Source organism: Papaver somniferum, chromosome 4 (genome assembly GCF_003573695.1).
Source record: "Papaver somniferum cultivar HN1 chromosome 4, ASM357369v1, whole genome shotgun sequence".
Lineage (NCBI taxonomy): Eukaryota > Viridiplantae > Streptophyta > Magnoliopsida > Ranunculales > Papaveraceae > Papaver > Papaver somniferum.
The window spans coordinates 138,184,439-138,207,860 of NC_039361.1; the positions used below are offsets into that span (position 1 = coordinate 138,184,439).

At 36.6% G+C, this 23,422-nt stretch overlaps 1 protein-coding gene and 1 long non-coding RNA gene across 3 annotated transcripts; one reads left to right on the top strand and one right to left on the bottom strand.

Annotated features, from left to right (window-relative positions):
- The first annotated feature begins 4,736 nt into the window (after positions 1-4,736).
- On the top strand, positions 4,737-6,495 carry LOC113273187. The gene is made up of 2 exons (XM_026522947.1): positions 4,737-5,174; positions 5,371-6,495. Exons 1-2 carry the CDS (start codon positions 4,737-4,739, stop codon positions 6,493-6,495), a joined length of 1,563 nt encoding a protein of 520 aa, XP_026378732.1.
- A 5,658-nt stretch (positions 6,496-12,153) lies between these two features.
- LOC113362798 lies at positions 12,154-14,435 on the bottom strand. Of its 2 annotated transcripts, XR_003365854.1 has the most exons (3): positions 14,165-14,435; positions 13,303-13,590; positions 12,154-12,998 (listed from the first exon to the last, which is right to left on the bottom strand). It is a non-coding gene; the product is annotated as an uncharacterized LOC113362798 (long non-coding RNA). The 2 variants fall into 2 exon arrangements; XR_003365853.1 differs by having other exon boundaries at positions 12,154-13,590.
- Positions 14,436-23,422: the final 8,987 nt, after the last annotated feature.

Below are 23,422 nucleotides of genomic sequence, written 5' to 3' on the forward strand. Positions count from 1 at the left end.
TACATACCACATACCGATCTCCGACCAATACCACTCCCTCATTGATCAAAAATCGACCACGTTTAGGGTGAGTGGAAAACACCACCCAACCATCCCTGACACCCCATACTCTGACTCCAAGTGGGTGTGGTGGTGCCTCCTGCCCTCCTTGACCTTCACCAGCAACATCGGCCTCTTCTTCACCCTGAACTCCACTCCCACCAATATCTCCACCACCACTTCCAGTACCGCTGCCACTGCCAACCTCATTTATGCTTTCTCTGAATACATTCCTTCCAGGAGCAGTACTATCATCATCTCCAGATACTCTCTGGAAAAATTGGTGGACAAGCACTTTCATTAACAAAGTTTATGATTTGTTTTCACAAATCTCTCAAGGCACAAGTAAATATAAAACAAGAATTAGTTTATTCAATTGCATGCTGGTCAGAGCTATTTACCTGACTAGAAAAGGGAAGATTAAATCTTGGTATCTTCACTATTGGTCCATGGCCTGGAGGGATCTGATCATACTCCTGCTCAATCTTGACTCTTCGATTGTGGCACAAATTTGCCTAATGCCAATTGAAGTTGCGGGTGTAGTTCACTGCCTCTCTTCCATTTGGAAATGCAATCCCATATGGCAAACTAAAGATTGGAATACGGGGATTGTACCAATCCAATGTATATTCTATCAACATCTATGGAGTCTCCTCAACTATGTCTCCCTCATAATAAAACACTCGCGGCATTTTGTAGTCTTTCTTTGAAACTTGAAATTGCTTTTCTTTGGGCTTCTGATTTTAAGAAACTGAATGAGAAACTGAAAAGTTTCCTCCATCTCTCTCTTATTAAGAGGTTGGGAAGAGCAACTGACTCTCCATCACAACATTTGATCCTTTCATTTTTCATCTTAATTATTAAGAGAAGAGACACTAAACGCTATAGTCAGACGCAATTACGCCCTGTCAAGTCGATTGACTACTTGATTAGGCACTGCACCCCTACTCTAATTTCATTGGCACATGCGGAGAGGACTCAAACACTTGGCATCTGCAAGTATATTTAATCACTCGGGTTTGGATCCGGGTAATTTCTATTATCCTTTATCCAAGATACAAGATGATCTATCGGGTATTTTTTATCCATCGTTTCTGGATAAGAAATCATTACTAAACTGCACCAAACAGTTTTACAAGACATATCCACCAGAAGTAAACCACTATGACTTGGGTCCCAGCCAGTTCTTTGCTATCAAAGGAAATGCAACATTTCAGCCCTATGGCATCAATTTGGATAAATGAATCCAGCTGTGTTGGGAATTTTTTGGTCAACAATTATCGAAAGCAACATTACACATCGCACCATATGGCTCAAGGTAAGAAGCATAAACTGTCTCCTAGTAATATACTTGTTGTTTATTACAAGGTCAACATCCAAGTCTCATTAGTCATCAAACCATGAGCACAACACTCGCTTACACTCCCGCATATGAAAATGACATCTTAACATTGTAAAGCAAGAAATATTATTGTCTACCTCTTCATAGATGTTTTTCCACACTACCAAAAGTATAAAAACTACAAAGGTACTCTTAACCATCTGAATGTGAGAAAAAACAACAAACATACTTACAAACCCGTGATCAAATTAAAATTAAATCCTGTGGCCTTTCCCTCCATTTAAACAGCATTCAGAATCACCTTATCCATCCCAGTGAACATTACCCTCTCACCCCATATTCCTGCCATTTTGAGCAATACACCATTATGGCTTCTTCTTCAAATACAACCGCTCCCACCATTGAAAACCTTGTAACTAAGATAAATACTGCTCTCACTATTCCTGAGGACCTATTTCCTAAAGTGTTCATTAATCCTGTAAACGTTAGAACCAAATAACCTCTAGACTGGAAGTGGTGTTTTGTTGGAAAGCTTTGCAGTAATATTTGTTTTCAAACTTTTAGGGTGAGTCACTTCATTAACATCTACTTGGAACTTCAGAGTAGAGTTGAACTGGAAATATGGAACATGAGAAGAAATTACTATATTCTAAGACTCACCCATGAGGAAGATTACTCAACTCTGAGAATTGGAGGAATAAGAGGAGTGTTTGACAAACTGATGGTACTGGTAGGAGTGCCTGAAGGAAGTCCTGATTTGATACATGAAGAACAATTCTCAAAGGTAACAATTTTGTTAATCATCAAAAGAATACCAGCACATATCATCCCTGACATTCAAAACATCCCCAAGCCTGTTGGAGTTTTCCAAACTGCAAAAAGAGCTTATGGGAGGGATAGATTTGAAAAGAATCTGGAGCTAAAACTAACAATTGATGTCACTAGGCCCCTGAAGTTTGGAATTGAAGCTTATGAAACCCCAACAATCTCACACTGGCTTGAATTTGCTTATGCACTAAATGAAATTAAGTTTTGTAAAGTGTGTAGAGTTTTGGATCATCCAAGCCCCCTTGTCCCACACCACCGAATCCATCTCAATATCACTACGGCAATCTCACAACCCCTCAACCCCCCCACACACACACACCAAAAACCCAACATCAAAAAGCAGTCCAAGCTAGAAGGAATGTAATCCATATGACATACTCTGATGCTGATGCTACAACTGAGTTTGAAATCAAAATGAAAAATGCTAAAAAAATTGGAGTTAGAGAAGGCAATTGCCAACATTTCTTCCACTTCAAATGATCTTGTTACTTTTGGAGCCTCAGCTTCTGGAGAATATGAATCCCCCCATCCTGATGTGATTGCTTGTCAAATCATAAATAGGAAACTAGAACTTCAAAGAAGACTGCAGGCAATTATAAGAAAAATCTCCCAAAAATGGAAGCTGCATCAAGAGCCAAACATGCTAGCACCTCAAACAAGGACCAGTCTTAGGCAGTTGATCCTAATGGCATTTTCCCTATATTCCCTCCACCAAAACCTTTTCCTTTCAATACCCTACCAACCCTTGCTCAAATTAAGGAAAGAATGGAAGCTTAAATAGCAAAAAAGAAGAGGGAAGCTTGGCAGGCCAAAAAGAAAATTCATGTTTTTGAGCAGACTCAACCATCCTCTATTTTGACCAACAAGATGGAACCTAAAAGAAAGAAACCTGCATCTGATGAAGATAACATGGGTATCATTTCAAGTGACTCTGACTGTCTCAAAAGATTCAAAGACCATGATGATTTATTTGTTGAACCTCTAGACTCAAGCATCCCCTTGATGGCTAATGGTGACCCAGGCAACTCTTGTTCTTCAGAATCTGTGATACACTTCTATACCCTCTACAAAAATTTTATTTCTCTTATGCATAGCTCAATCTACTATTTTATATTATTGCATTACTATGATCACATTACTAGAAGACATACATCCAAGTCTCCTGTTGTATCTTATTTCTGGCAATTCTTTACCTCCTTGGCATGAAATTGTCAAGGTCTGGGTACAAAGAATGCCAAAAATTACCTCGATGATATGTTAAATAAACTCAATCCTGATATCATCTTCTTATCTGAAACAAAACAAAAACAAGATAAGCTTATGAAAACTAGGAAAGATATCAATGTTCAAAATGTTTGTTAATCCAGGAGGTGCTAGTGGAACAACTGGTGGCTTAGCATTGATTTGGAAAAGCAACCTTGATATTGAGATCCTTGACTGCTCTCTAAACCATATCAATGCTATTGTTCAGCCTACCAGTGACACTCCTTGGTTATTTACTAGTTACTATGGTAGCCCTTATAACACTAAGAGTAAAATTGAGTCCTGGAAAATCTTGCAACAAACTGTTGTCAAACATACTATTCCTTGGTTGGTTATTAGTGATCTCAATATCATTTTGCATGATACTGAAAAATACATTACTCAACCCTTGGATGCTAATGAGGCTTCTATGTTTAGCACCAAAATCCTGGATATTGACTTAGTTGATCTGGGCACCACTGGCTGCCCTTTCACTTGGTCTAACAAAATAAGTGGTCATGCTCTCACTGAACAAAGATTGGATAGAGGGCTAGCCACTGAAAGTTGGCTACTATTATATCCAAATACTACAATTTCTAATATGCTAGCTATTGGGTCTGATCATCACCCAATTCTTCTCAATTCTAACCCAACCTGACAAACTGGTAAAATCCCCTTCAAATTCTTTGGTCCCTAGCTAGACCATAAGGATTGCAGAAAAATCATTGCTGAGTATTGGAGGAGAAATTTGTCTAGCTTTAGTGCTTTCCTCATTGCCAAGAAGCTTAAATATATCAAACTGCATCTCAGAGTCTGGAACAAAGAGGTTTATGGTAATATCAAAACTAACATTGAAGAATGTAAACAACATCTTTTATGGTTACATAATAACTACTTCAGAGCTAATAGAAGTGAAGCTGTCAGGTTAGCAAAGCAAAAGCTCAGTGAGTGGCAAGACGTTGAAGAAAAATGCTGGAAGACTAAAATTAGAGACCAATTTATAAAATTAGGTGAAAAAACACCAACTACTTTCATAGAGCCACAAAATGTAGAACAAGAAGAAACAAGATTGATACAATTTAAGATAGTGAATGCATTTGGATAACTGATTATCAAGAGTTGAAGAACTTTTTCACCCAACACTTCACCAGGATGGCTTCTGCAAAAAAAAATCATCATCAACCCAAAAATAATCAACCTGATACACACTACCATCAACAATGCTGACAATACCACCTTAAACATAACCCCTGATCACAATGAAATCAAATCCATCTTGTTTAGTATGGCAAAAGATAAAGCTTTAGGGCCTGATGCTTTCCCACCAAATTTCTTCCAAGCTAACTGGGATCTTGTTGGAGATGACATTGTCAAGATGGTGCAACACTTCTTCCTTTCTGGTCATATCCTAAAAGAGATGAACTCTACATTCATTTCCCAAATACCAAAGATAGAAAGTCCTACTTCTCTAAGCCATTTTAGACCTATAAGCCTCTGCAACACTACCTACAAAATCATATCCAAACTGTTAGATCAAAGAATGAAACCATTCCCCAACAAAATCATTTCACCCTACCAATCTGCTTTCATTCCTGGGAGGCAAATTTCTGACAATATTGTCATTGCTCATGAGCTCATTCATTCCATGAGATCCAAAAGAGGTGTCAAAGGTGATAAAGGTAGTATGGGGATAAAGATTGACATGGTTAAGGATTTTGACAGAGTAGACTAGAACTTTCTCAAAATTATCATGTCCAAGATGGGCTTCAATGATGCTTGGTGCCAAAAAATTATGCAATGCTTATCTACCACCACCTCTGCTGTTCTCATTAATGATTCTCTTAATTCTTTCTTCTCTCCCTCTAGAGGCCTTAGAAAAGGAGACCCTCTATCTCCTTACCTTTTTCTCTTTTGCATAGAATCTCTCTAGAACTCTTATACATTCTGAAGACCTTGGCATCATCTCTGGCATAAAGATCTGCAAGGGAGCCCCTTCTATAAATCATCTTCTGTTTGCTGATGATTGTATGGTGTTCTGCAAAGCCAACAAAATTGAAGCTCAAAATCTCATGGACATCCTCAACCTCTTTGGAGATACTTCTGGCCAACTAATCGATTTCAATAAATCAGGAGTGTTTTTCAGTAGGAATACTGATCCTTCCCTTATCCCTGCTATCAGCAACATAATGGGAGTTAAAGTTCTGCAGCTGGATGATAAATATTTAGGATCTCCACTATTTACTCACCTAAGCAAAATTAAGTCTTTCAGACCAAGGGTTGACAAGATGAAGTTGAGACTCTCAAGTTGGAAAAATGTACCTCTAAATCCTGCTGGCAGGGAGATTCTCATCAAAACTGTTACCCCAAAAACCAGTATCTTTCAAATGAACTGCTTCAGAATTCCTAAACAAACTTTTCAAGACTTAAACAAGCTACAAAGATATTTCTTTTGGGGCAAAAATCTGGAAAACCCAACAGGCTACTACCCAAAGGCATGGACAGCCATATACAAACCAAAGGAACTAAGTGGTTTAGGCTTCATAAATATGGAACTTTTTAACAGATCTATGATTATAGAAATTGGTTGGAGATTGGAACAAGACAAGGATTCTTTATGGTATCAACTAATGGATTCCAAGTACCTGATGGGAGGAAATATTCTAAATATGGATACAAAAGCCAAATATGGAAATTCTTGGATCTGGAAAGGTATTCTTCAAGGCATACAGAATATACAACAATATTGCTCTTGGAAAATAGGCAAAGGGAACAGAATAAAAATCTGGGAGGATTTATGGATCCCAAACTCCACGGAAAAGCTCATAAAACCAGCTCACTGCCTACAGCATATTGAGATGTTGAAACATCTCATGACACCCTCAGGAAAATGGAATGCTCAGCTAGTTCAACAAATCTTTAGTATAAACACTGCTCAAATCATCTTGTCTCAGGAAATTCATCCAGGGGCAGATGATACCATGAGTTGGAACTTAAATAATACTGGAAAGTTTTCTGTCAAAGCCACACAAGACAAAGATAGATAACTTATACAGGAATGAAACTCTTACAAGAAATTGGTCGGCTATCTGGAAAATGGATATTGCTCCAGTTATAAAGATTTGTATCTGGAAATGTGCTCATGAAATTCTCCCCACAAATGCAAATACTGCAAGCATTCTACACTACATTGATCCTATCTGTCAAATTTGCAAAAGTGGGGTAGAAACTGTGACACATATGTTTTTAAATTGCCCTGCAGCAACTGATATCTGGCATGAAGTTCTTGGTGCATCCCATGGAAAGTTTGACAATACAACAAACTTCATGGATTGGTTCAACTCCTGGTTCATATCTAAAAGTAATTCTGGAAACCACAACACTTATGCCACCATTTGTTGGTATATTTGGAAGGCTAGATGTGATATAGTTTTCAAGAACATAAAGCCTAATGCAAAACAAACATATGTCTGCATTAAGCAACATCTTTGTGATTATAACAGAGTCCACAGATTAACATCTCATGCTCTAAATACTATCTACCTGAATGGTGAAGAATATGACAATCAGGCAGACATTACAGTGCCTTATAACCTGAACCATCGGACTCCACGGGAGTTTGGTTACATTATCAAAATTTGTACCATACAAGACCCTGGAAATTTAAAGTATTTTACTGCACTAACTATCTGGGATTGTGAAGGAAACAACATTGATAGCAGAGGATACTCAGGCCACTTGGAAAAATGGGTAGCAACATGAGGTGCAGATCTAGCATACAACTGGGCTAAGGAGCAGCAACACACGAATATTGAAGTTCAAGCTGAATCCCAGGAAGTTTTGTTAAGATTCCAGTCTCTCTATACCCAGGCTATCAAGGGCAGATTTAATCTCAGCTATTATGAAGAACTGCAAAACACCAATGAAGACAATATCTTAAGAATTAGTCCAATTAATTTTGTTTTAACTAGTCTTACTATTATCCATAGACTTCAAAACTTGCAATTTCTTAATACTGTTATTTTATGTAAGAACTATGAAAGCAGTACTGCCACAAGAGCTGGCACAACTACTGCCAGTATGTTGTTGGGTTCTTAGGCTCCGCCTAAGTTTTTCTATATATATATATATATATATATATATATATATATATATATATATATATATATATATATATATATAAAAAACGGGTTCACGCCACCATCAATACAAGTTCCAATCCTCAACGCCACAAACTACACAGTATGGGCCATGCGAATGAAGGTACTGATGAAAATCTACAAAGTTTGGGAAACAATTGATCCAGGTACATTGGACCCAGACAAAAACAATGTTGCCATTGGATTACTTTTTCAAGCAATACCAGAATGTCTTGTTCTACAAGTTGGTGAACAAGAAACTTCAAAGAAAATTTGGGATGCAATAAAGGCGCGTAATCTCGGAGCTGATCGAGTTAAAGAAGCCCGTTTGCAAACCTTAATGTCTGAATTTGAAAGAATGAAGATGAAAGACACTAATACTATTGATAGCTTTGCAGGAAAGCTATCAGAGATAGCCTCAAAAGTTGCGTCACTTGGACAATCCATTGATGAAGATAAACTGGTAAAGAAGTTTCTCAATAGTTTTCCAAGATCCAAGTATATTCATATCATAGCTTCTCTCGAACAAGTCTTAGATTTAAAGAAGACTAGATATGAAGATATAATTGGAAGATTGAAAGCATATGAAGAGAGAATCCTTGATGAAGAAAACAATGGAGAAACTCAAGGAAAACTCTTGTACACAAACTCTTACCAACAAAACTCTGCGACAAGAGGAAGAGGTCGTGGAAGAGGTGGTAGAGTAAACAGAGGCCGAGGAAGGGGAGGAAGGTTTAACTCACAAGATAGAACAACAAGTCAGAATGATCAAAACCAAGGGAAAGAAAAGAAGGATAGATCAAACATTATTTGTTACAGATGTGATAAACCAGGACACTTCTCCTCTGTATGCCCTGAAAGAATACAAAAGATGGAAGAAGCAAACAAGAATGAAACAAGGGAAACAGATACATCTCTTTTGATGCACGAAGTTGTATTCTTAAACGAAGGGAACCTAATACCAAAGAACTACGAATCAAAGGATGGAGAAGAAGGAATCTGGTATTTAGATAATGGAGCCAGCAATCACATGACTGGTAAGAGACACTACTTTTCTGAACTCAATGAGAAAATCAAAGGACAAGTGAAGTTTGGGGATGTATCTTCTGTAGAAATTGAAGGGAAATGATCAATTCTATTTCAGAGCAAGACCGGATAACAGAAGCTTGTCACAAACATCTACTTCATCCCAAACTTACAAAGCAACATTCTAAGTTTAGGACAAGCTACAGAAGTTGGATGTGATGTTAGAATGCGACAAGATTATCTAACTGTTCATGACCCAAGTGGAAGACTTTTAGTTAGAGTCTCACGCTCACAGAATATACTCTACAAGATAAGTCTCATGATTGGAAGGCCATTGTGTTTGAATATGAGACTTGATGATCAGACATGGAAGTGGCACGCAAGGTTAGGACACATAAGTTTCAGAACCTTAAAAACTATGTCTCAGAACAAGATGGTTCGAGGGCTACCACAGATAAACGATGAATCAAGGATCTTTGAATCATGTTTAGTTGGGAAACAAACACGTTAAGGTTTTCCAAAAGCAACAACATTCAGAGCCTCAAAGCCATTAGAGCTTCTTCATGCTGATTTATGTGGTCCTATTACACCACAAACCCTCGCAAATAACAAACACATATTTGTTATTGTAGAAACTTCTCAAGATATATGTGGTCTATTCTTATGAAAGAAAAGAGTGAAGCATTTGATAGATTCAAAGCTTTCAGAAATCTGATAGAAAAAGAGTTAAAAGAGGAGGTCAAAATGCTTAGAACTGATAGAGGAGGAGAGTTCACTTCCTTAGAGTTCAACAAGTTCTGTGAGTCAAATTGAATCAAAAGGTAACTCACAGCACCATATACACCACAACAAAATGGAGTGGTGGAGAGGAGAAACATGACTCTAATGGAGATGACAAGAAGTTCTTTAAAGGCTATGCAGGTACCTAATTATCTATGGGGAGAAGTTGTACGACACTCCACATACCTAATAAACAGGATACCTACGAAAGCTCTGAAAGACATGACTCCATATGAAAGTTTGAGAAAGAGAAAACCAAACATAGATCATTTAAGAGTGTTTGGTTGCAAAGCATACGCAAAAGTTGATTCTGCAACTCTTAAGAAACTGGATGATCGATCTCAGACTCTTGTGCATCTAGGAATTGAGCCTGGATCCAAAGCTTACAAATTACTCAATCCAACAACGAAAAGAGTAATAGTGAGTCGAGGTGTAGTATTCGATGAAAAAGCAAACTGGAACTGGAAAGAAACTAATGATGGACCAAGTAGGGATCCAGGAATGTTTCACATGAGATGGGGTCAAGTAATTGATGAAGGCGAAGGACCCATAATCATCAATACCAATGGAAACAATGATGTTAATCAAGAAGAAGAAGAGAATAATGAAAACACTGAGAATAACGAAGAAGTAGAAGAAGAAGAAGAAGAGATCGATGAAATAACTCAACCCATTCCACTGCGAAAATCAACAAGACAGATACAAAAGCCACGGTATCTGGAGGATTATGTTCTTCAAGCTGCATAAGAATGTGAGATTATGCTACTTTCTGTTAATGATGAACCAAGGAATTTTCAGGAAGCAAAGGTCTCGACTAAATGGACACAAGCATGTAGAGAAGAAATTATTTCAATCAACAGAAACAAGACTTGGTTTCTAGTTGATAATCCAGGTGGGGTAAAAGTGATTGGTCTTAAGTGGATCTTCAAAATAAAACGGAATGCTGATGGTACTGTCAATAAATACAAAGCAAGGCTTGTAGCTAAAGGATATGTACAAGAATCAGGCATAGATTTTGATGAAGTTTTTGCACCAGTTGCTAGAATTGAAACAAGTTGCTATTAACTGGTATCAATGTAGTCTATTGCTTCCGCGCGTTTATGCTCTCCTCTCTCTTGCTCGATCCTTAACATTGGTATCAGAGCTTGTCTACACCGAGCCATGGGAGACGAGAGCACCATCATACGTGCAAAAGATTTCTCACAAGCACAGTTGAAGCTTAAGGGGGAGAATGTTGGATTAACTTCAACATAAAAGTCACTAACAAGCTGGTTAGGACAAGATTAGGAAATTGATGTAATCCTAAGGGAATTAGAAGTCATCTAGTTCTAAGAAAAGGAAAGACATGTAATAAGGTAATAGGACTAGGAAAAGGAATTCATAGTTATATATATATATGCTCACCAAAGTTGTGGTTGGTCATATGAGCAAGATTAGAGCTTGTGTTTAGTTTTGAGAGATTTTCTAAACATCAATAAAGATAGTTGTCTTTATATAAGCTAAGTTTTATCTTGCAGTTGCCATTATGGACACTCTAGTCCTTTGCTTTCAATCCTCATTAGTCCAAAAATTTACTATATGGACAGTTTGGTCCAAAATTAGGTCGAGTTGTATAAATTTTTTTCCAAACTTCAACTGATCTAGAAAGTAGATTTTTTCTTATTACCGTCATCACCCTTTCTATGTTTCGGAATTCGTTTTTCATATCTTAATTTCCTTTGGAGAGAGATAGAGACAGAGCACACAGACGATTGGTGTTGTTGTTTTATTGGATTTTTGCAATAAAGTTAGAGTTTTGATCTTTTTATTTATTTGATTGATTTCTTCTTTTATTTTTCTTCAATTTTTTAAGTTTGATCTATTAACAGAAATTTCAGATTAAAAAGAAAATGTTTGAATCATTTTGAGTTTATTTCAATTCTACTCCCCATCTATATATCGTCAAAGTAAAATAGATTATTTTCGTTGAGTTGTATAAATAATTTAGATTTAGATTCTGATTAATCAATCAATTCGATTCAATATCAATATCACATGCTCATGCGATGGTAGTCTGCATGGATAAGATTATAATTGTTGATCTCGTTGTAATTTAACTTTCAGGTACAAGTTATGTCATAAATTGTAAATGATGCAACCTAATTTGAGAAATTAGGTTAAGAGTATCGGTGATAATTAAAAGACGGCTTGGATGAATAGACTTATTATAAGATCTGGGTGTTGCTAATATAGCTAAAAATAGGTGTATTTACCTTTGGTTCGACAATTTGGATTTTTGGGTTAGTAAGAACATAGATTTCTAGGCATTGGGTCGTTTTTAGTTGATACATGTTCTAAAATCGGGGTGAAACGAATTTACTTGATGATTTGTTTTACATTTTTGTTACTGAGTAGAGATTTTCACTTGATTGGGTCGCCATCTCTTTCTATTTGATGGAAGATCAGGAGAGTCTTGTGCTGAGATATAACAAAATTTTATTAAAAATATAATAATTGTTTTTTGCTAACGCATACTGATCAATTTTTGTTTGATCTGAATAGGACCCAACGCTGAAAGAGATAACAATCAGAAAAAATTTAGTTATGAAATTGGAGATGATCTACTGTTGTCCTAGTTCTTTATACTATACTAGTATAACCCGGGAGGGCTGACAGAAGAACTTGATGAAACGACACCACATTGCACGGATTCAAATTTGTAAAGGAACAAATATTGTAAAAGAGACGTTCAGAATTTTTTTACTAATACACACAGTAGTATTCCTAATCATTTGTTTCTTAGATTACTAATACACACGGTAGGTACCCTGTTTCGGCGACCAGTAGTAGAAATTAGAAACCAACCAAAGCTTATATTTTATTTGATTTCAAAAATATAGAACACCACTTGATAAGTTTAACATTGCTAACATGAAAGCAATGGGTTTAGTCTCAGATGTAAGTATCAATCATGGATAATTGGCCACTGATTGCAAACATTTTCTTTGACTTGAACCTTCCAAATCTCGTTATTACGGGATGTACAAACTCCGGCAAATCCTCCCAAGATCCGACCATAGCATCTTATATCCATCCATGGCCGCAGAACTGAACTTCATCACTAATGTTCATCCACGTCTAAGTCACCCACCAGTTACTACAGACTGAAACACCTTCATTCATGTTAACTGGCAGATTCAGACAACAACCACGGTGCCTGCAATCTCTTAAAAATCCAACCAGCACATATCTCCACTTCTTCCTGGTGTCTCATAAGCATCTCTAGCCACAGATGGACCCAAACGACCACCAGCTGAAATCGATCCATGTGACCACCGACATACTACTCTCTAGTGCCTGCAATTATTTCATAGAGTTGATTCCAATTACTTCAACCCAAATGCACTCGTTGTTGCATCTCAGCCAGCAGCTACAGCCACCTGCAATCGATCCAGTCTTCGATGTTCACCTACAACAAGCTCAATTTCCCCTGACATTTAACAATCAATACCACCTGATGCCGTTATTAGACAACACCAAAATTGTATCAAGTTGATAATGGTTCTAATACAACAACCATTTGCAATTGAAAAAGAACACCAGCACCAATTAAGAAAAAACAACATCTGCATTAAGAAAACGCATTCACAATCCAGAACTAAATAGACAAGATGCATCAGTATAATTAATGAGCGCAAGGCGAAATCTCACATAAGGGTAGAAAGAGAGATCTTCGTAAACGTGACACTCCACTGAAGTGGGTGGCGATTGGATGTTCATTCATAAAATGTGTGATTATTTTCCTAATGTCTACTGAGTAAATATTGCCAAACAGTGTGAAAAATGGGATCCCTGTTCTATCTCATCTATGTGACGAAATAAGAATATCTTAGATAAAGTAAGATGTTTTACTCGAATATCCCGGCATACCTGTTATAACTTGTAAAACTCCTGGTCTCTGTGATGTCATTCCCTCCTTTTTTTCTGTCTGTCCGGCCACGCTAAGGCAACTACTGGAATCAATTGAATCGATTCAAGAAGTGGGAACTGAGAAAACACAGACGAAGCACTAACATTGAATCGATCCAAACTAGGCTTCAACTTCCCAGCCTTGGCAACCCTTAGTTTTTGCCCTGCCACCATCACCAGCTTTACTGCCTTATTCAAGAACTCTGTTGCAGCATCACTGCTGCTTCCAACCCCAAACTATTACTCAACCTGCATTCCCACAATAAACACTCAAAATAAACACCTAGCAAAACTAACACTCCAATATTGAAAAGCACCAGTGACTAAAGGCTCTCGAATGTAGGATGATGTATCAGTGACTAAAGGAAAATATCAAAATGTAGGATGATGTATCAGTATGGCAGACAAATTGCAGAATGGAACATAGATTCTTACTTGGGTGCTAAGCAGAATGAATCAAAGAAATCATCTTCTCTACCCCCACTCATTCAAACTTCTCAAGAACAAACCCTAACTCACTAAGACGTAAAATCATCACCTGAAACTTGATACGATCTGTAATTCTAAACCTAATCCGTCAATTAATTCAATACCCAACTCAAATCTCGATCGGAATCTTATAAATGAAACCCACCTTCTAAAATCTGCAATCGATTCAATAATAGCAGAAACCCTAAATCCTAATCTTCACTATAATTATGCAATTCAACTATGAATTCATCTACGTAGTTCTCACGTCCGAAAACCCCAGTACTTATTCTACAAAATAATCACTAATTTCACATACATTCAAAAAACAATAAAAAACCCTAATTTCAATTACCTGATTAATCCTTTTTCGTAGCTTGAATCGATTCCTTCAATCAATACCACTACCAACAATCATTACATGATATTTTCTCTCAATTTTCATCATCTCCTCTCTAGATCAAACCAAGAAGGAGAAGAAACAACCAAGGGGGTTAGTCCTCAAGTGATTTCGGGGCAGTTGAGTGTATTTTAAATCTCAGGGATTTGAATGATTTCGGGGCAGTTGAGTGTATTTTAAATCTCAGATATTTTGAGAGAGTTTGAGAGAGTGTAGGTTTTTTGAGAGAGGTTTGTGTTTTTGAGTTGTTGGAGTTTGGGGTAGTGCAGGGAGTTTGAGAGAGTTTATTAGATGGAGTTTGGGGGAGTTTGAGGGAGTTCACTCCTAACTCATTCTCTTTTAAGAAACAATAAACCCTTATTTGCAAATAACATTGATCTTTAATCAAAAGAAAAAAATAAATGAAAATGATCATATCTCTGTATCAATAGTACGTTATTTTGTGCAACGAGATAATTTTTTCCCTTCAATTTAACGGTCTCCATACAATTCTAACTCCCTTTGTTCACGAACATTTTCCCACATATCATCCGTTATACTCTTTCTCCATGCATTAGCTTCTTGACGTTGTTGTTCTTGAGTTTGTTGTGTCAAAATTTCATCGTTATTTACAAGCATTGTGGATGGCTATCTTCCTCTTCCTCGACCGGAAACTCATCTGAACGGCATTCTTTTCGTAAGAAGTTGTGTAGGCCTGCACAAGCTGTCATTATCTCCGCTTGCACCTGATACGGAAATGGAGGTTGAGACTTAAAGATCAAGAAACGAGACTTCACAACACCGAACAATCTTTCAACTACATTCCTCAAAGAAGCATGACGCATGTTAAATAATTCTTCAGCCTTTTTCGCATGATTACTCCTACCAAGCCAATTAATGCGTGATGACATACCAAATTATGAAGATAGCTGTAAAGGAATTCTGTTTCACCGAAACACAGTTTCAGATTGTCCAATCTTTGCAGTACTAATACTTACCTGATCCTCTTAAAATTTTTACGGTACACTTACAACTCAATATTCCACAACACACTCAAAAATCATAGCATTCCAACGGTTCATTAAAAAGATACATTACTCAGAACCCGACTACTTTCAATACGTGCATACAGAATTCAGTTCCGGATTTCTCACACTTTGGTGTATCTAAAGTGATCAGAACTTCATGAAATTTCTACAGTAGGAAACCTTCATATATACAAACATCATACTAAAATTTCAGCTTTGTCCGATTAGCGGAGAATGAGATAAATAGGAATCAGTCCCCTATTCGGGATTTAAACTCAGCAGACCATAGTCATATATTGTGCAAGCTTTTCAGTAGCAAACGTGACCTGATCCGCGTGAAAATTTTACTGTACTTCTATAACAAGGTAAACTACGACATACTCAAATTTCATCATATTCCAACGGTTGAATTTAAAGATATAATTATAACAAAAGCACCGTATGAATTGGTTAAAACACGCCAATACGGAATGAAGTACGCCACTGTATTGAACTTTGGCATATAGAATAGAAGAGAAGTATGTGTCTAAATAAGATTACTTAACAAGTGATAGTGATTCTCAATGACACACATGCAAAGTAGCAAGCCAATTAATGCATGATGACATAACAAATTATGAAGATAGCTGTAAAGGAATTCTGTTTCACCGAAACACAGTTTCAGATTGTCCAATCTTTGCAGTACTAATACTTACCTGATCCTCTTTAAATCTTTATGGTACACTTACAACTCAATATTCTACAAAACACTCAAAAATCATAGCATTCCAACGGTTCATTAAAAAGATACATTACTCAGAACCCGACTACTTTCAATACGTGCATACAGAATTCAGTTCCGGATTTCTCACACTTTGGTGTACCTAAAGTGATCAGAACTTCATGAAATTTCTACAGTAGATAACTTCATATATACAAACATCATACTAAAATTTCAGCTGTGTCCGATAAGCGGAGAATGAGATAAATAGGAATCAGTCCCCTATTCGGGATTTAAACTCAGCAGACCATAGTCATATATTGTGCAAGCTTTGCAGTAGCAAACGTGACCTGATCCGCGTGAAAATTTTATTGTACTTCTATAACAAGGTAAACTACGACATACTCAAATTTCATCATATTCCAACGGTTGAATTTAAAGATATCATTATAATCAAATCATGCAATTTCTTACCAAGATCTTTTGAACCACAAATTAGGGTTTTGACAGAGAGAGAGTACCCACAAAAAAAAACTATACACACAATCAAAATAAACAATCATGGATATCAAATATATGAAAAATAATCAAAATAGTACACAAATCAAACTATTATAAACAATCATGGAGATCAAAGAAGAAAAAAACATACCTGGAAAAAAAACGTTTCCTCTTCTTTCTCCTATGGTTTTCTACGCACCAAACTCCTTCCCAAATCTCTACTCTTTTGAGAGATTTGTTGTGAGACCAAAATACACTAAAAACTCCTTCGAACTCCCCAAAGCAACCAACTCCCTAGTACTGTAGGGTTTTATGACTAACAGGGAGTTCAAGAGCTTTTTTTAAACTCCCCAGCGACTAACAGGTGTTTTATAAAGAGTTTAGGAGACTCCTCTAAACTCCCCCACGACTAACGGAGTTTTGGAGAGACTCCCTCAAACTCCCTCGGGACTAACAGGAAAAAACCTAAATACATTAAAATCTCTCGAACGCTCCCACGACTAACCCCCTGGAAGTTTCTCTGTTGGAGTTTGGGGGACTACGAAGAAAAAACAACGAAGGAGAATGAAGAAGAAGGTGAAAACAAAAAAAAAAGGAGGTGGCCGGGATTCGATCCAGCATCCTTTAGGTCACTTTACCTTTTGTTTTACTAAACTGCTCCTCAACAATTAAAACATTTTCAACCTCCGTGTCCTTTTTTGCCCACTAAATTTACGTGATTACCCTTCATTTTGTGTTGTATTTATGCTAGATTTAGTGAGAAATGGAAAGATGGAGGGGCTACTTAGTCCTTTCATTGTTGATTGAAAAAGTTTCGGGACACCAAAATCCAAACTTTTTATGGCAATTGATCACTTATTATTTACAAAAAAGTGGTCATATAAAGGTCCTTACTCGCTTCGCTCGGTCGGCCCAATTATTATCAACTTAGGTGAAAATGGTCTACCGTCTACCAACTCTTCCTTGTTTGAGATTCATAATAATTTCAGATAACAGGGATTCCAATGTAATGCTCGGGGACCACTAATCCGTTATATCAACAAGATTCACTAGTTCTAGTGATGATATCCTCTTTCTAACGAAATTTTATTATTTTGTTAAAGGTTATGCGTGTATCTGTAGTAAGGAAAAATATTTGTATTATTTTCTACTAGCCGCCCTATTTCTGTTATATTTTTCCAACATTAAAAATGATGTATGTGGCTGCAGTAAGGGCTAAAAATCCAGGAGCTCTAAGAGCAGTTGATGTGATACTTTGAGAGGTTGTTTCCAAGGTATCAAAGATATCTTAACAATATGTGCAACATTTTAGATCTCTTGAATTGTCACAAGTTCACCTTGTGATACTTTGGTACTCCACTTCGTACCTTTTCTTCTTAATTTTCATTACCTCCACGTTGACAAGGAATTCAATTGTCACAAGTTCTTGCATGTAACCAAGTTGGCGCACTCCCTAGTTAGATTGTATAATATGCAGTCGCCGGGATAAAAAAAGGGGTCCATGACACAAGGAAACTTCATTGAATGGATACTCCTTTCTCATTTCCTTGCAAGTCTCAAATATAACCTTACTTATGTCAGAGACAGACAACTTATCTAGCGTTAACCTAGTTACTGCTAACTCCATGGATTGGGACCGAGAAGAACCGTTGTGAACGTACCTCAGTGCGGTGGGCATTCCTGGTACCCAATCCCTTTTTACTGAGCGATGGTGAGCCAACACCGGTATATGGGTACATATCCATCCCTAGGTCCATACTGTAAACACACGTGTAAGGAATCAATACCAGTATTAATTATTGAAAAAACTAAAAAAGAATTAGATAAAAACTGAAATGTAAGCCAGACATCGCCCACAACCTGCAGAAGAAGCATATTCCCTCCCATCTGGACATAAAAACTATCACTTGCTTGTCTCAAGTTCTTCACCAAATATACAAGGCAGGCAGTACCCCACGAATATTCACCGACAGTCTCGAGTTCTTGGAAAAGCTAGAGGTAATGGGAATTCACCAAGTTTACTGCTTTATCTGGGAATATGGTTGTACCTAGGATGTTCATGAGAAAGGCGGTCGTCGTCCACTTTATTTCATCGGGTGTTAGTTGATCACCTTTGTCAGCACTTTCAGTGTCTTCTAATCCAAATCGGTGTTGTACCCTTCATCGGACGATTTTCTGGTCACATGTAGACCCAATGTTTATTGTGTGTCATCTGGAATTATGGACATCACGCCGAAAGGAATACAAAATGTATTGGTCTCTAGGTAGAATCTCTCCATGAAGGCCGAGATTGCCACTTTTTCAAGCATATTCATATGAGCACAATCAGCTGTTGTCAACAACCGTGACCGCTTAACAATTTCCAGGACTTTTGGAGCTAAATTATCAATGCTCCAAATAAGCGTTGCCCGAGAACTGTGAACATTCAAAATTATACCTTTATTTTCCACATCTTGCACAACATATTCATATGTCAAGTAATTGCCTAAAGTGTCATTTATGTTATGATTGAATGTGTGACTTATTTAAGACACTAGATTAGAATATTACCTTTAAACGCCAAATCCTGGCGACGACATGTTGTCGATACAGAAAAAGGACTATACCACCATCTTTGGGAAATCCTTCGCCAAGTCTTTCAATTGGTAGTAGATTATCATCAACCTCGACCCTCTTAGGATTTGGCTTACACGTAGGATTAGGCTTGGGCTTGGTGGTACACTTGGTCTTCCTTCTACACATACTCCTTTTTGGGACCATTACTTCATGTATTTCTTCTTATACTCCTTCTTGAACTTCTTCTTCCTCACCTTCTTCTTATCCTTGTTGTTGTTATTGTTGTTGCCGTTGTTGTTGTTGTTTTTTTTTTTTTCGTTCTTGTCATTATTGCTGCTATTGTCGTTCATGTAGTGGTTGTTGTCATAATTTTAGTTGTTGTTGTTCATGTAGTACTTGTAGTTGTACTAGTTGTTGTTCTTGTTGTTGCTAATGCTGCCCCAGTTGCAGGTGTATTTGTACATCAAGGATATCGGAAAACCAAATCCATGTTAATATATTCATATGTTGATCATGACTATGGAGAAGACTTTCATCTTGGTTGATATCAAAACCTACTCCATTTATTCCTGCATCATCCCTGAATGCATCTTCAGTAAGTACTTCCATGCGTGCTCCACAAATGATGGCTCGTTCTTCCCCGACTGGTGGGACCATGACGTGTGTCTCTACTGTTGGTGTCCACGATTGGTGGGTCCATAACAAGTGCATAATTTATATGATTTTAGTGTTCATTCTATACTTGTTTTATCTATTATTCTTGCATATTTTCATATTGTTACTCTTATTTTCTTTTATTTTTCTCTATCAGGTGAATGATACAAAAAGGAGATACAAAGTTCTAAAAATATCTAAGAATAGAAGTATTCCAAGTATCCAAGTGCTCAAGCCAAGGACAAGTGGAAAAAGTGCGACGAAACGGAGCAAAGATGCTCAAAATCAAGAGACGGGACAAAGACCAATATCAATTCATTCAAATACAATATTTATTATCACCATGTTGAATACAATTCAATTAGAAAGATAATGCAAAAAGAATGAGGTCATTCTGAGTTCTGACGAAGAATTTATGGGCAAAACAAGTTTATCGAATACCTAATACAAGAGGGTATGCATACCGGTACGTGTACCATGATTTCGTGGACTGAAGGGTTTGCATACCAAAAATTTCCTGAACACTATTTTAAAAAGATGATATGCATACTGGTACGTGTAACATAAAGGCTAAAATTACAAACTGTCTTTTAAGTTTTTATTTCGTAGTTTAGGGTCGGGTTCTTGAACCGACTTAGATACTTGAAAGCCAAGAAATGTAAATCTATATAAATAGGTATTATGCCATGTAAAAGGGGATATCAAGATGGAACAAAATTGTAAGTCTTGGGGAAAAGAAACAACACATGGAGCGAAAACTAGGGCCTCATAGCGGTTCTTCTTTCGTAATGTTATCTCCTTACTTTTCTTATATGTATACCATGGATGTTTCTACATCCATGAGTAGCTAAACACCTATTGATTACGATGAATTCTTATATGATAGGTTAAGGACTTGGTTAGTCATTGTTACTAAAGTTAAAGATGTTTTAGTATTTACTATTTAATTAACGGAAAGTCTATCTTAAGGAGTCAACACAGGTCAACGTTTTTTCCAAGTACCAAACACCAACCTGGATAAATGTTAGACCAAACTCAAAAGTTGGACAAAACTTAAATACCAAAAACAAAATAACCCTTTTGGTTATGCAGCCACTGGGACGACGTATATGCTTAAAAAGTAATGTTCTAACAAAAAAAAAATGAGTGACTCCTTATTCAACTATATCTTAGTTCATGCATCAACTAGTTTCATTATGCAACCACGAAAACGATGTATATGTCTAAAATATAACATTCCAACAAAAAAAAGACGCATAACGAATTATGCAGTCATTTTCTCGACTACATAACAGGTTATGCTTCCATTTTTGTAGCTGGGTAACAGGTTATGCAGCCATTGTTTAGGTTGATTTTAGGGCTTAAAAAGAAAGTTTATGCGTAATGCGTTATGCAACTTTATTTTTGTATGCATATCATGTTATGTATCCAGTTTCTCGATACATAAGTGATTATGTGGCAATTTTTATTTCAGTGCTAACAAAAATAATTACATAATGCGTTGTGCATTCATTTTTTCAACTGCATAACAGTTTATGTGGACATTTTTGTAAGTGCATAACAGGTTATGCGGTCATTTTTACTGGTTGATTTCAGTTCTAAAGAAAAAATCGATGCATAAAGCGTTATGCAACCATTTTTTCGACTGCATAACAGGTTAGATAGCCGCTTTCAAAGCTGCATAACAGATTATGTAAGTACCCAACCACTACAAATAAAATCCATATGCAGTTATATCACATTAACAAATATTCTGAAATAGAATAAGCACAAGTAACCCCCATATCTTCATTTCTCATGACCGCTAGATGTAATGGTGTTCGACCATGTTTATCTCGAACTAAAGAAGAATTTGTTTTGGCATTTAACATCTCCCTGACCATGTCAACATTATTCCTTGAAAGTGAATTGAGCAAGCATATCTCAAGCATTCACACCTGTTATAAAAATCTAGTAGAAAAATAAAGAGAAATTGGGTCAATTTCCCAAATATTTTTAAAACATGATTCTAATGGATGAGTAAAAATTAGTATGGGTGAAATGGACACCAAAAATAATAGCAAGAATGAATCTGGATTCATCCTAGCTTAAACTTAAAAAATAGCGAGGGTGAAACTGGATGCATCCTGATATAAATTAAAAATAAGAAAAAATATTTGAAAATGGGTAGGATGAAACTGTTTACATCCTGGCTATTTTTGTATTCTCGTCCATTTAAACAATATCAAATTTTACATGTCTTTTTCACCCAGGAATTGTCGTTATTGAGTTACTTGACCAATTTTGTGAAAAATAAAATGCATAGAGAACAAAACAATGAAATAATAATTTGTATATTAGCAATGCATATTGAGAGAAGGAAAACTGGAATTCATCCAAGTCATTTTTGCCAAAATACAAGATTCGGTTCATCATTGAGTCATTTTTGTAAAACAAATCAATATGTACCAGCAAAAGGAAGACAATACCAATTACACTCTAAATGAGGAAAAAAAAACCAGAAAATCAATCATTACCAGGTGACATTGAGTTCACCATGAGCTGATTAATGTGAGGGTGTAGTAATTAATGCTCGGAGAAAATCCATAAAAGAACAACTATACTGTATGAAAACATTGTCATAAGCTAGAAATGAAACACATATGTAAAAATTGTCTAAATCACGCAAGAAACTGTTAGACGCAGTCTAGAACCTAGTTAGCAATTCGGGATTCGGCAAACGTACGAGTATTATACGGTTTTGTAAAATCCAGATTCGGTCCAAAATTCGGTCAACGGGACGTGATTCGTCAGTAATTCGGAACGGCATACGTACGTGTATAATTCGATTTATAAATGTGAGTTCGGCTCTGAAAATTCGGTATCTATATATAACAAATAATTTGTATTTATAAGGTCATAGACCAATTTTTATGCATATGTGTGAGTTATTTAAAGAAAAACTAAACTTAATATGATGATATTAATAATATATACAACATTAGTTATCCAAGAAGACGTCGTATGGTGGTTTAGATGCTTGGTTAGTGAGTTTGAGATCTCTCTCACCTTCACCTTCAAATCTCTTCAGTCGTTTAAGCGGACGTATCATTCGGGATACGTAAAATTCGTGAACGGTTCGCGAATAATTCTGGAATGCCACATAATACGCGACTTGGGTTCGGAATTGCAAACGTACGCGAATAAGACGGTAAAATTCGTGATACGGAAAAATTCGCGAATGATTCGCGAATCATTCGCGAACTTACTAACTAGGGTCTAGAATACATTTTGCAATAATTCAAGTGCTTAGTCTAGTCCAATTGAACAGGTACTGGTAAAATCCATAACGATAACTTGTAACGCTTTCAAATTTCCATTATCAAGTAAAATCGGGAAAAAAAAATTTCTTGTGAACTTCTTTAACAAATGAAGACAAAGAACACACGGTAACAAAGAAAATGTAAGTAGACATGGATTTCATAATTTTACCTTATTTGGCCCCTTGATAGCCATCTGATGAACAAAACAATGACCAAGGCGTTCCACCACTAACACTACCGACAAAACCAACCGCCACTTCAAAATCTGAGTCAAGCTCCTCTTAATCTAAATGGAAAAAAAAAATCACAATACGAGTTCCAAAGATCTGAACATCGAAATAAGTATGGAATATTGTAATATAGAGAAAGAGGAGAAGAAGACACAAAGTAAAGGGAGAAAGAGGAAGAGTTCTCATTAGATATGTATCATAGACAAACATTAGAGCCTTTATTTATAGGGATAGAAACAAGGACCTCCTAGTAATAAACGAGA